At 36.5% G+C, this 13,747-nt stretch overlaps 3 protein-coding genes and 1 non-coding gene across 5 annotated transcripts; 2 read left to right on the forward strand and 2 right to left on the reverse strand.

Annotated features, from left to right (window-relative positions):
• LOC18606733 lies at positions 778–2,316 on the forward strand. Of its 2 annotated transcripts, XM_018118395.1 has the most exons (2): positions 778–1,355; positions 1,452–2,316. In XM_018118395.1, the coding sequence occupies exons 1-2, from the start codon at positions 888–890 to the stop codon at positions 2,076–2,078; spliced, it is 1,095 nt and encodes a 364-aa protein (XP_017973884.1). In that variant the 5' UTR covers positions 778–887; the 3' UTR covers positions 2,079–2,316. The 2 variants fall into 2 exon arrangements, with proteins under 2 accessions (XP_017973884.1, XP_007040570.2); XM_007040508.2 differs by having other exon boundaries at positions 779–2,316.
• Positions 2,406–2,477, reverse strand: TRNAC-GCA. The gene has a single exon. It is a non-coding gene; the product is annotated as a tRNA-Cys (tRNA).
• Positions 4,023–6,384, reverse strand: LOC18606734 (B2 protein). Its single transcript, XM_007040509.2, has 5 exons — positions 5,453–6,384; positions 5,148–5,248; positions 4,738–4,821; positions 4,484–4,594; positions 4,023–4,375 (listed from the first exon to the last, which is right to left on the reverse strand). Exons 1-5 carry the CDS (start codon positions 6,078–6,080, stop codon positions 4,319–4,321), a joined length of 981 nt encoding a protein of 326 aa, XP_007040571.1. The 5' UTR covers positions 6,081–6,384; the 3' UTR covers positions 4,023–4,318.
• Positions 9,370–13,008, forward strand: LOC18606735 (3-oxoacyl-[acyl-carrier-protein] synthase I, chloroplastic). The gene is made up of 8 exons (XM_007040512.2): positions 9,370–9,684; positions 10,449–10,807; positions 10,910–11,341; positions 11,454–11,627; positions 11,728–11,841; positions 12,062–12,163; positions 12,373–12,439; positions 12,595–13,008. The coding sequence occupies exons 1-8, from the start codon at positions 9,516–9,518 to the stop codon at positions 12,660–12,662; spliced, it is 1,485 nt and encodes a 494-aa protein (XP_007040574.2). The 5' UTR covers positions 9,370–9,515; the 3' UTR covers positions 12,663–13,008.

Here is a 13,747-nt window from a genome sequence, read left to right on the forward strand (position 1 = left end):
TATAAATTCAAAACTATCAAATCTTTCTGTAGAAAAATGCTTAAAGTTACGTAAATTACCATTTTCAAAATATATTAAAAGATCAAAACTCTTTAAAATATTATAAATCTAAAACTATTTAAAAATGTATATATATGAGTGTAAATATATTTTTCCTATCTTTCTCTTATAACGAGTTGAAAATGTTAAATTTTTTTATCTTGTAAAAGAGTTTTTTGCACCCGTATTAATTGTTTTTTATTTATAATTTAAAATTATTAATTCATCTTATCTGTTCAAAATACATTAGATTAGAAAATTAATGAGATTTTGTTTATGTTTCAATAATTCAATGCTTTTTAAGTTATAGTTTTCAAATTATTTATATTAAAAATTAATAAGCTTCGATGTCTTCAAAGCTAGTAGTACCAAGGCAAAGGCATTTTGAATGACCCCATCATCCCTCGAAAAGTGGACCCACCCCTTAAATGGGCTCAAAACTCTGGGCCCATGTTACGGGATTATTTTATGTTGACGTGGACAGATGTGTAAAATTTGTACGCTCTTATTCGTTTGTATGATTAATGATGCCTCCCAGACAGAAATCCGCCATCCCCATGCCATTGGCAAAGCCATTCTCAAAGATATCTTTGAGTTGACGTGTCTGCCCTTGATAGGTCCATATGGCTTCGTAAGACACCACTCGGTCATCCTAAGGCTTAGAGCAACAATCCCATCAAATTCAAAATAAGAAATACCGTCCAAAGATAAAACCCTTCATCCATACCACACAAATTCCCTCCTTCCACGTGCCGCTTTCCCTCCATAAAAACACCTGCAAATCCCCACCCTGAACAAAATATCACCCAGAAACTCAAACCAACCAAATTTCCAAAATTCTCTCAAAGATGGGCTGCTCCGCCTCCAAACGCAACCAAGCCATCGTGGACATCTACCGTCCGCCACCAACAAGCTTTGCCGTCTTCGATATCAACGCCATAGATGAACCATGGGTAAAGGTGGAGCAAGCCCAGCAGGAGAATCAGGAGAAGAAGCCAACGCACGTGCCGGCTGTGATTCTTGAGAAGCTCAACACTTTCGAAACTGATGCTCCTTACTCCTGGGACGAGGTTAGCAAAGCCCTGGAAAATCTCAAGCCTACCCTTAACAACAATAACAAGAAACTCCCAGCTCCTACGTCGCCTCCAAAACCAGCAAAACAAGTTAACAAGCAACAGCCACGTAAGTGCTTAACTTTCCATACCCTAGAAGAGTTGGACGCTAAGCTGTCTTCAAAACCTGCTGCAAACGAGTTAAGAAAAACGGAGTCAATGGGAAAGGAGACGGGAACCAAAACCAAAACCAAAACCACCGAGTTAAACAACCCGGAGCCTTCAAAACCTGCTGCAAACGAGTTAAGAAAAACGGAGTCAATGAGAAAGGAGACGGGAACCAAAACCAAAACCACCGAGTTAAACAACCCGGAGCCGCCAGTTCCAGACTCAACAGGGTTCAAGTCAGTAAAAGAGAACATATTCATATTAAGGGACAGACAAGAGAGGGAAAAAGAGGGAAGGATGGGGAATTACGATAAATTAATGAGCAAACGAGACCCGTTGAGCCAGTTCCCAGAGATGTGCCCACCAGGCGGTGCCGACTCGGTGGTCATCTACACGACGTCGTTGAGAGGGGTTCGGCGTACGTTCGAGGATTGCACCAAGGTCCGAGAGATATTCGAAATCCAACGCGTGGTGTTCGACGAGAGAGACGTGTCGCTGCATGGGGAGTTCCTGAACGAGTTAAGGAGCATCCTAGGGAAAGAGGCGAGCGTGCCGAGGGTGTTCGTGAAGGGACGATACGTGGGGGGAGTGGAGGAAGTGAGCGAGTTGGACGAGTCGGGGAAACTGGGGAAGATACTGAACAAGGCACGTGTGGAGAAAGGGGTGGGAAGGCAAGCGTGTGGAGGGTGCGGGGGAGCGAGGTTTGTGCCATGTTTGGAGTGTGGAGGAAGCTGTAAAGTGGTGGTGAGTGGCGACAAGAGAGAGAGGTGCGGCAAGTGTAATGAAAACGGGTTGGTTCACTGTCCAGCTTGTGTTTAGTGGTTCCCATTTGTAGCAAAGGAATGAAAGTTAGGTGTCCTTTTTTTGTAACTTTGTGTTAATAGTTTGTGGATTATGTGAGAAGCCCTTTAAAATTGAAAGACAAGTGGGAAAAGCAAAGGATGGAATTTCAATTGTTTAGCTTTTGTATGCAATATATAGTAATGAATAGTTTTGAGGTTATGATGTGTGGTCATAATTTTTCTTTTTTTTAATGGAAGGTGCAGCATATGTCTTAGGGTTTTATAGTTGTGAGTTTGGCCTAACTGTACGAAAGAGCTTAAGGGTAGAAATTAATAGAAATGTGAAAAAAGGAAAATTACAAGAAGGGCCCAACCGGGTTCGAACCGGTGACCTCTTGATCTGCAGTCAAATGCTCTACCACTGAGCTATGGACCCTTTGATGGGCAGGCAGGGAACATTTTATCTACTAGACAAGGCAGTACTATCTATTTATGAATTTATTTTAAAAAAAGAAGATTCGAATACAAGCGCTTTAAATCATACACTAATTAATAAATTAAATACTCAAATATATAATATAAAATTTTTTAAAGTATTTAGTAGTATAACAAGAAAATATCATAACAAATAATGAGACATAAAATTAATATATGAAAAATAGAAAATTTCAAAAGAGATTTTTAACATAAAATAGATTTTTCAAAAATAGACAAAATTTCAAAAAAATATATATATGAAAAATAGATTTTTAACAAAAAAAAAAAAGAGTGCTTTTGCTCTCTTGTTCGAGCATAATAAATTAAGAGATATGTCAATAATATAAGAAAGTGAAGTTAAAAATTTCAAAATTATAATTTGATAAAATATATATACGTGTGAGTATGTCACTCTAATATATTTTAAAATAACAGTTGTTTTTAATGAAAGTGAAAAAGAAGTTCCCAAATTTTATAAAAAAAAGGAATTTATATTTAATATGCTGTCACCTCTTTAAAAAGTAAGTTAAAAATAGATGTAAACCTTTAAAAATAAATATGGATAATTTTATTATTTAGTTAGAAAAAATAAGTAATTTTTTATTGTTATTCTCTATCTCTTTTACCTATCCTCCAAATAAAAAAAAAAAACACTTAAAAAAGAAGAAGAGAATTACCTAGTTTTAACAGTAACTCAATTGCTAGAGCATCCAATGACGTCCATAAAGCTTCACTTCTGACCCACTCCGCATGAAATAATCAAAACATTGAACAAAAGAAAGTCTGTTCAAAGAGGACGACTTTAGGATAGTCCACATCACTATCCTCTCCAACGATAAATTTGGCATAGAAGTATTACTGTCCTTAATTGAAAGGGTCATCTACTAGTTGCAGTAGGTAAAATTTTTGTTGAGAAAGATAGGCCAACTTCCAGGCCTTTGTATTTTTCCGAGTTCTACCTTCTAATCTTCTATTCTATTGATGGCCTAACCACCCCCTTAGCTTATAAGTATTTTATCCTATTGGGCGGTGAGACAAGTTTTTTATTGGTATTCTTTAATTCTAAACAATCCCCATTCCCCCTCCACTCACCTGCTCAGCGTCTTTGACTGCACAAAAAGCTGTACAGAAAGCTACTCACTTTCGTGGGCCAACAGAAAGTGGAGCAGGCTCAGACCAAATCATGTGAACTAGCGGTACATAAAATTCAATCTTCATGTACTTTATTCCATGGAGGTTTTGACATCCAGCTTAGCAATCCTGCACCTGCCAGTGGGATTTATTAGCTTGTTATTTTAGGCAAACCAGTCTCGTGACTCCGGGATTAAGCTTCTTCTGTATATGGCTGTTATCCGCCAAAAGCTCGGGCAGTCAAGCTTAAAGTCATTCAAACCATATCATTCATTCCTGACTTCTTATGCCAGATGAGAACTTAAGAACGATTGTACTCACTGCCCAAACAGGCAAATGGGGTAAAGAAAATGTAATTCATGGCACCAGACTGCAAACATAACTCAAATTATATCTAACACCACAAATAAAGTTGATGTTTATCATTAGTTTTAGGTATTATTTATGTATATGCCAAACCGCATAACAGAAAAAAGGGTAACAACAGGTTCGTAGCAGCCTGTGAACAAAAAGTTTTACATCTCACAGACTCTGTATCCATGCATTCAAATCAACCTCCCTATCAATACTGTCTTAAATTCCCAATTCCCAATATACCATATGTCTATTTCTCTAGTTATTCTTCAACTCTTTTCTTCCATCATCCTGTGTATTTGTATCTGTATGCGTTTATATGAAGCTGCTCAAAGCATTTTGTTCATAAAATATATCCAAGAGGGAGAGCGCCTGCAAAATTTAATTAACAGGAGAATGATCAGAATACAAGACCGAGTAGTCTAAGGCTGGAACATTTGCTGGTTATCATCATAACATGTTTGTCGTGTTATATTTTACCTCTGGCACGTTCAGTTCAAGGCGGAACTTTGGACCATCATAGTGGTGGAGAATTGGCCTGAAGGAGTCCTCTTCAAGTGGCTCACAGATTTTCCTTGTCATAACCTTAACCTGCAGAGGAACAAAAAGTAAATTCATTGACCAATTGCTCTAAAGAATTAGTCTTGCATTTTTCTTTTTATTTTTTGCTTGAAAAGATACCGAAAACTTCATATTTCTTGCATATAACTAACAAACAAATCTTTTGAAAATACCTGAGCAGGGAATCGTGATTCGCCAGGGCATTTCTTGTCCTCCCAGGCTGTTGGATCAATGTTTGTTCCTCCAAAACTTGCAGCCTAAAAGAGGATCATTAAAACGTTAGTAGAGGCGTAATCCATGTTAAGCAAAGTTCAGAAACAGTGACAGGCTAACCACTGACCAGACCTTAACCCCTTCTAAACGGAGCTCTATAAAGCTACCAGCCACCCTAGACCCTAAAGTGAAAGTTGCATAGCAACCGTCTTGTGAAATTAACGTGTGCCATGGTGAAATTCAATAATGGTAAAAGTCCTTAAACGTCTAAAATGAAGTCATATTTAGTACCAAGCACGACCAAAAAAAAATTAACTAGAAAATTATCAAGCAGTTAACAAGGGAAATAGGAGAAAATAGAAGTACAAACCTCAAATACTCCATGGAGTTGGTGGGTGGAGTAGTTGTAGAGGAAAAGAGGCAGCCCCGGAGTTATCGCCCGGACTGAATCTCGGTAACGTGGAGGCAAACCTACAGTTAACGAATAGGAACAATTAAGGAATATAAATCAACATAAATAGCATATTAGATTTTTCCACAAATAATTACTTAACCCAATTGAGAATTGTTTGGTTAATTTCATTGATCTACTTTCTACTACAAAGCAGAGAATTTTTCTTTAAAAAAAATTACTACCATTAATGTAAAGGAAGAGAGAGAACACCAAAGACATACCAAAGAGCTGTCTCCTGAGATTCTCCTGCATGGTATCGTTGTTGCAAACAAAGATGTAGCCTCCAACAGTTTCATTCCGAGGCAAAGACTCAGATGGTGGCAGTGTCTTGAACCTCTTGTCAGCAGCACTCTTCCCATCCTTATTATCACCGTTATTGTTGTTATTATTGTCGCTGTTATTGTTATTGTTCTTCTTGTTACTGTTCTTCTTCCCAATTTTGCTTCCATGATCATCCTCTCCTTTATTCTTGTTCCCCTTCAAGTTAAGATTGAAATTATTGTTATTTCCCGGCTTTGAATAAATCCCTTTGTTGAACCCTCCGTTGATTCCAACATTATTCTGAGACCCCATCAGACCAATTGGACCGAACCCGATGTTGTTGCTACTAGCTCCAATTTTCCATCCATCATTGTTGAAGGAATTGAAATCAGAGACCTTCGGCTTCAAGTTGTTAACAGAATTCACTTCACCACCGACTCTGATATCAAAATTCCTCCTTTCATCAGGCCTCTTTGAAACATAACTGTTGCTCCATATTGAATCGTTGAGCGAAAGATTAGCCAAGTTCGAATTTTGGACCCTAAGTTGATCACTGAATTGCCAAAACGATTGCTGGTTGTTCTCCATCCTCAAATTCAATTCCCTTTCCAAACCTTCAAAAAAAAAACAGAAACTGGAATCTGGGTATTAAAGATGAGTTAATAAATATATAGAGTTCAATCTATATATATATATAACGAGTGGTACAGGAATCTAAGATTGTTTAGAACAAGGGAGGCAAAAACAGACGAAGTGAAAAGCACAAGAAAATGTTTTTGATGAGAGAGAGAAAAGTAGATGCAGAGGGGAGTGTTAAAGAAGGGAGATTATATTAAGGGGAATGAGAAATTTCGTGGAAACCGAGCTGGGGGAGACTAAGGGGGAAGATTAAAGATTGCGTGTGAACTTGTCAAAGTTGAAAGCAAAGTTACGAAGGACAGAAAAATAGACTACTAAATTTCTTAAATTTATCTCTATTTTTTAATTTTTTCCAATATGATGACAAAATTTCTTCCTAATCTTTTTGCCTTCGTCAAAACTGTTGAGTTCAGAGTTGAGCGAACAAAGAGTGATGAAGACAGAAAAACGCGGTTTGACGTGGCGGAAGAGGAGAGGACGGACTGAGGAGGGGAAAAAAGGGGTTCTAGAAGGTCTTAAGGGGATTCTCTCATGGTGGCCCTTTTTTTTTTGGCGTTCACATTTGAATTGAGATTTGTCTTTGCTTCGGTGTTAAGGCTTGAAAAAGGCCATTTTTCATTCGACAGACGGACGCGTTGATTTTTTTTATTGGGGTTAACTCAAACGTGTGTCGACAGTTCCTACACGTGAGATAGGTTTGTGGGCCTGCCTATTTCGAGATAAATTGATTTCCAACTTTGCATTTATCATAAAGATTTTTTTTTATTTTCTTTTTCTCACTTTAAAGCATCCGATGCTTTTACCGACAGCCAAGTAATTGTTTTGGTAGTACTAGGAACGTGCTAGGGTTAGTTCAAGAATGATGGATTAATTGACTATCAATAAAAAATGTGTTTGATTTTATACTTGTGAATAAAGTTTTTTTTACTTGATAGTTGATATACACACTTTTAGATTAAAAATATAAACTCATAATAAGTAATATAAAAAAATTTAATCAATTCTTTATTAATATGAGACTCTTTATGTAAAATATCAAAATTAAAATAATTTTTGAATCAAAGTGGGTTTTTTTTTAACTAACATATCACATATCTCACATTAATAAAAGATAAAATTGGCTCTTCATCTATGCTAGTATATTAAGTTAGTCTCTGTTGAGTTAAGAGACCAAAATTGGCTAATTAGCCTGGAAATTAAACAAGTAATTAAAGATAAAAAAAAACTAAGGATATTTCGAATTTTCAATGTTTCATATTTGAAAGGAGGTAGAGATTTTATCTATAAAAGAGATTAGGATAAGAGTTTTATGTCAAGTCGGTTTTGGGGGCCCAACCTCCAATGAAGCGATGGTCCAACAGAATGGGTCGCGGGAAGGACTCCGCAACTTCATCCACGATTCAAAAGCACTACTCCGTCTAGAACGGATCTGGTGGTCAAGCACTCCACCTCAAACTATTTATCTTTTTTATTTATTTATATTTTATTATTTTTAATTAAAAGTAGCCTTAGAAAGATCCAAATGTGAAAGCGTCATGACAACCAAGTGGCAGTTCCCTTCTTCTAACGCAATTTTGTTGGCAAGTGTAAATTGATTTACCTCTCTTACTAAGGAATGGGTAAGAATAGAAAAGTTACACACCACAAAAAACATGAGTTTTCCCACTGTTAATCATAACAGGGTAGTAAAAAATGTATAGGGTTATACTCTCTATGTATGGAAAAAGCAATTTTATTTAATGGGAGGTTAAAATAAAAAATTCAATCAAGACATCTCATCTTACCCCATCTTTTTCAATCATAAAAAAAAAGAAAACTAAAATGAAATTCATCCTCCTAAGGTTTATTAATCCTGACATCTCATTTTATTTAGTATGTGCATCCAGCGAATAAAATAATGTGGCATAACATAAACCATTTGGTCCCATATATGATTTAATTATACTTAAATACATTTTGACATGATATTTAAAAAAAAAATTCCTAAATTATAATTTAAAACAATTTAAATAATTTTTATTATTTTATTACAATCAAATTTTAAATCACTTTTATGACTAATAATTGATTAATTATCATTAATCAATTCAAAACATTTATCATTTTTATTCTTACGTGATGTTAACATAGAAGAAAAAAATATCATATAGTTATGTCATCACATCTTATTAACATATCACGTTATTAATTTTTATGATATATCAATATGTTATGTCAATATCATATGACATATAATGACAAGAAGTATTTTAATCAATAATAATTTATCAATTATTAATTATAAAGACTTATTTAATTTAAAAATAAAAATATATAAAAATTTAATAAAATATAAATAAAAATATTTAAATATTTTTAAATAATTTAAAAATTATTTTTAAATGTTATACTATATATAATTGGATGAAACTACAAATTATAAAGAGGATGAGGGTTGTAAACAGACGAGGGAAGCCCTACCTACACCCACCACAGCATTTTGCCCAAGACTCCAAGTGTACATAATAAGCCATTTTGGTTCATTTTACTACTCCAAGTGGCATCTAGAAATGAGTCGAGCTTGTGGGGGACTCCAGACAAGAAGTACTAAGAAAATTAGGCAGGAAAAATAGTTAGATATTTCCATATGCATTGAAACAGTAATATCCCGTCATCTATACACGACCATTACCACGTACCATCCGAGCACGAAATAGCCAAGGGGGTGTAGACTCTAGACAGGTCAGTTGCATCTGCATGCGCCACCAGGCTCAAAGACGGACTGCAATTTATGAAAAATACGACCAAAAACAATTTATTTATGGACAGGCTTGGGCCAACTTTTTAAAGACCGGGCTCCAAATGAGACTCGGCCCAAACTTGTCCTAATTCGACCCATGAACACGTCCTAGCACGAACGAGGCTCATAACAGGTTAACCAGGCGATTCGTGTCTGATGCTAATGCTGCAGCCATATAACACACACACCAAAAGGCAAATCTAAGAGGAAAGCTGAAAAAGTAGTAAATAAAGCAACCGAAGCGACGGTTGGGATTGATAAGCAAGGCCATATGAATTGTTTCGGGTAGTTAAGCGGCTAAAACATAATGAACATAATAATTGTTTTCTTTTTGGTCACATCGCCAAGTTATTTGTTTCTTGCATAGACTAAGCCTGGTGGCGGATTCTACAAACCATTGACAGCTTTTGACAAAGCATAACCAAGCTGTTTCTTTGCTTTAACTCTTTTCTCCTTTCACTGAGAACCCAAAGTCCTCTCTCAATCTCTTCACCCTTTCTTTTTTCTTTTTAATTTATTTTTCTAGCTCATATTTCCATCAAATCACACCACTTGTGACTAAGAGAGTTAAGAGAGCGTAACAGAAAAGAGAGAGGGTAAGAGATATGGCAGGCATTGCAACTGCTGCTTGTCCTTCAGGTTTGCTGTTTAGAAACAGAGAAGTAGGAAGCAATAATGGAGCTTCTCTGGCTCAGTACAACGGGCTTAGAGCTGTGGAGAGCGTGCAATTAGCTTTAACTTGCACTAAACCCAACAGGTTCATTTCTAGTTCAGGTATTTGGCCTTTGGTTATTGAGTTCTATGTGTTTCTTGATAACAAAGTCACGGGATCATGGGACAATATTAGTAGTTTAAGTTGATAAATATCATAATCCCAGATTGAGTTGTTCAATGGATCATATGTCATATATATATATAAAAGGCTTGAAATGCTGCTGTCTGCTAATATTGATTTGGAATGGTTTCCTTTTTTGTTTTAAATTCTGAGTAGTACATCTCCATTCCCTTTCTCAGGGCACCAAAATAAGATAATCCTTTTATTTAGGATCTTGTTATCCAGTGGTTTTGTACCTGTCATTTTCTTGCAATATGTCAATCCAGGGAAATCGAGTTCTCAAGTCTATAATGCCTGGTAAAAGATTGGTAAGTACACCCAAAATGACTGTCCTTGAAAGGACCACCCCTGCCAAACACTCACGAAACTGGAGTTGTCTTATATATATAAACATGGAATCTTCTTATAGCAAGGGTGACACCTTGCATTCCCTTCTCTGATTCTTGGCTCTCCGGAGTCGGGAATTGAGGTAGTCAAAAAGCTTGTTGGGTATAAAATAAAATGCATGCGAACATCAACATGTTTCTCGTAGCAATCAATACTAGATATTTGTGGTACATTCATACGTCTATACATTCTTGTTTACTTCTCTCTTGGTTATTTTGTGGCATAAATATTGAGTAAAAACTGAAGATTTTTGGCAGTTTTAACTCTCCTTTTAAATCATAGAAATTGGGTGCTAATTGAGTTTACTTTCCTTCAGCTCCAAAAGGCAGAACAATCAGGGCTGTGGCGTCGCCAACAGTCTCAGCTCCCAAAAGAGAAAAAGATCCCAAAAAACGAATAGTTATAACAGGAATGGGGCTTGTCTCGGTTTTTGGCAGTGATATTGATAACTTCTATAACAAACTTCTTGAGGGAGAGAGTGGTATATCCGAAATTGATAGGTTTGATGCTTCGACTTATTCTGTTCGGTTTGGGGGTCAAATTCGTGATTTTTCTTCCAAAGGCTACATTGATGGGAAGAGTGATCGCCGTCTTGACGATTGCTGGAGGTACTGCTTAGTTGCTGGAAAAAGGGCCCTCGAGGATGCCAACCTTGGTTCTCAAGTCCTTGAGAAAGTAAGTGTTCATTTGCTGTATGTTACTGGTATGCAAAATGTTGCTATGTGGTTTTAGATTAGACAACAAGTCATAGAACCACTCTGTTCTTATGCATTACAGATGGACAGAACTAGAGTTGGGGTGCTGGTGGGTACAGGCATGGGAGGCCTGACAGTTTTCAGCAATGGAGTGGAAGCTCTTATTCAAAAAGGATACAAGAAGATCACTCCGTTTTTTATCCCTTATTCTATCACCAACATGGGATCCGCATTATTGGCTATAGACACTGGCCTAATGGGACCTAATTATTCCATTTCAACTGCTTGTGCAACTGCAAATTACTGCTTTTACGCAGCTGCAAATCACATCCGAAGAGGCGAAGCTGACATCATGGTTGCTGGTGGGACTGAGGCCGCTATCATTCCAACTGGGATTGGTGGGTTTATAGCTTGTCGGGCATTATCTCAGAGAAATAATGAACCCAAGAAGGCTTCAAGACCCTGGGACAAAGATCGTGATGGTTTTGTTATGGGAGAAGGCTCTGGTGTACTGGTAATAATAAGTTAACAACATTACTTCTGCGTTTTGAATTTAGTTGTAGCTACTTTTTATCGCTTGCACTTGTGAATTAGCAGATTTTATCATAGTTATACCTTGCATACAGATTATGGAGAGCTTGGAGCATGCTATGAAAAGAGGAGCTAACATTATTGCAGAATACTTGGGAGGTGCTGTAACTTGCGATGCTCATCATATGACCGACCCACGTTCTGATGGTCTTGGAGTTTCATCTTGCATAACCAAAAGTTTAGATGACGCTGGAGTTTCCCCTGAAGAGGCAAGAGCTCTCATTCAACTAGTCTTGACAGTTGACAATTGACAATGAGGAAACCTGAACAAATTTCTAATATAACCATGGTAAAACCGTTGATCTACAGGTGAACTATGTTAATGCTCATGCAACATCAACGCTGGCGGGAGATTTGGCTGAGGTTAATGCAATCAAAAAGGTCTTTAAGGACACTTCTGAGATAAAGATGAATGGGACAAAGGTAAGATAAACATATTCATCCTTCTTTCTTTTTTCTTTTAAATCCATGGAATATGGACTATGATTCACATGCACAAAGAATCAAATTACTGACATTTCACGTATAACAATATCTGATTAGTCAAGATCAAAATTTTTAAAGAGAACTCATTTACCTGGTCACATGGCAACAGAACCCTTGAGGCTAGCTGCTGACGAATTTGTTCTGTTTCTCCTCCCAGTCAATGATTGGACATGGCCTTGGAGCTGCTGGTGGATTGGAAGCCATAGCAACCATAAAAGCAATCACAACCGGCTGGCTGCATCCTACGATTAATCAAGACGTATACACCACAACCCTTGTTTCTATATACATAATATATATATTCATACTCCACTTAACTCTGTCAAATTGGACATTTTATTTTGCTTATACTTTTAATGTTAGCTTACAAAAAAAGTGAATCTAGTTTGACACAAAAATATATATTCCTTTATTTAATCCAAGGGTTTGTAAATGATTTCATGTTCTTGTGCCATTTCTTCTATGTAGAACTTGGAGCCTGATGTAACCATTGATACGGTTCCCAACGTGAAGAAACAGCATAAAGTCAATGTTGGTATGTATTTTAATTCTCCAACTCTAAAAGAAAAAATGTATGTTAGTGCAAAAAGGAAGAGGCCAGTGTTTTCAGATTACTAGCCATGAAATAAACATTTGGTATGCCATTGTAGTACTAATTGAAACAAATTTTCTTTATCGATTTCTCTGCAGCTATTTCTAATTCATTTGGCTTTGGTGGACACAACTCTGTGGTGGTTTTTGCTCCCTTCAAACCATAAAGGAACTTAGTTTTTTTTTTTTTGTTTCAACTCTCCCTTCCCTTTAAATATCATTGATTTTCGGATACTTGAACTTCCTTCCACAAGATTAGGTGAGGATCAGAAACATTTTCTGAGAGGAACTTGAAGATATTGCAGGCCGTTTGATGTTAATCTTGTAACTGCAGTCCACGATAATGGATTCTGTACTTTTTTGCATGAATAAAATATGCAACTACATGTTGATGGACTCATTCCTATGCTGCTTAGACTAAAGTTGTATTTAAAATTTCTGTTTTGCGTTTTAAATATGAAGCAATTGACTGAAATCTTTTGTATTCTTTCAGGAAAAGATACTATTTAATTCGAATAATCATCTGCCTTAGCATATATTTTGACTGAATCCAGTTAATTGCTGCAGCGTGCCAGTAAATTCATGATTATATCACAGATTTGCTAAGCCCTTTGATCCAATCAGTTCATTTTAAGGGGATTTCCTGGAAGGTTTCTGAGATTGTGGTCACTTTTCCATTTTTCTTCCATAAAATTTCTAACTCTTTAGCCTTGTTCCACCAGGATCTTTCACAGCTTCATGACCCACCTGCCACTTTAATTCTGAAGCTTCTGCTGTTGCCTTTAATCATGACTTTGATCATGTCAAATAAGAGAAACCTCAAAGCATTCTTTTCTACAATAAGTTATAACCAGAGATAAGTATAAGATTCATATAATCTATGACCTAATTACCTTTGACACATTAATCTCTGCAACTTGTTGAAGACAATTAGACAAAGATTCTTGGTTTGGAAAACTCTCCTATGAAAATAATCTTGGCTTGAATGAAGTTGATCCCCAACAAGTTTCTATTTGTTGATAGTACGAATATTAGGTTATGGCAATATTGTTTTTAAGCCGACATTAAAGCTAATGAAGTCCACTTGCTTGGTGGTGATAACTGTTGAGGCTCATGAGTCCGATGATGCACATGGGCAAGTTGATGTTGACAAAGAGAACTTAGCTGCTCTATTGTCCCTTCATCCTCCATTATGTTTTGTTATAAACTATTATTAAATGAAGACTAGATTAGACCATCATTAGGCTAACTG

The sequence above is a fragment of the Theobroma cacao genome, chromosome 3 (genome assembly GCF_000208745.1).
Source record: "Theobroma cacao cultivar B97-61/B2 chromosome 3, Criollo_cocoa_genome_V2, whole genome shotgun sequence".
NCBI lineage: Eukaryota > Viridiplantae > Streptophyta > Magnoliopsida > Malvales > Malvaceae > Theobroma > Theobroma cacao.

What these genes read in the sequence shown, in the direction of transcription:
- LOC18606733 (XM_007040508.2), top strand. Translation starts at nt 888, where the DNA reads ATGGGCTGCTCCGCCTCCAAACGCAACCAAGCCATCGTGGACATCTAC.
- LOC18606735 (XM_007040512.2), top strand. Translation starts at nt 9,516, where the DNA reads ATGGCAGGCATTGCAACTGCTGCTTGTCCTTCAGGTTTGCTGTTTAGA. An exon ending in CAGGTTCATTTCTAGTTCAG is followed by an intron (nt 9,685 to 10,448) that starts GTATTTGGCCTT and finishes ACTTTCCTTCAG; the next exon opens with CTCCAAAAGGCAGAACAATC. An exon ending in ATCCTACGATTAATCAAGAC is followed by an intron (nt 12,164 to 12,372) that starts GTATACACCACA and finishes TCTTCTATGTAG; the next exon opens with AACTTGGAGCCTGATGTAAC.
- LOC18606734 (XM_007040509.2), bottom strand. Translation starts at nt 6,080, where the DNA reads ATGGAGAACAACCAGCAATCGTTTTGGCAATTCAGTGATCAACTTAGG. An exon ending in AACTCCATGGAGTATTTGAG is followed by an intron (nt 4,822 to 5,147) that starts GTTTGTACTTCT and finishes ATCCTCTTTTAG; the next exon opens with GCTGCAAGTTTTGGAGGAAC. An exon ending in AATCACGATTCCCTGCTCAG is followed by an intron (nt 4,595 to 4,737) that starts GTATTTTCAAAA and finishes GTTCCTCTGCAG; the next exon opens with GTTAAGGTTATGACAAGGAA.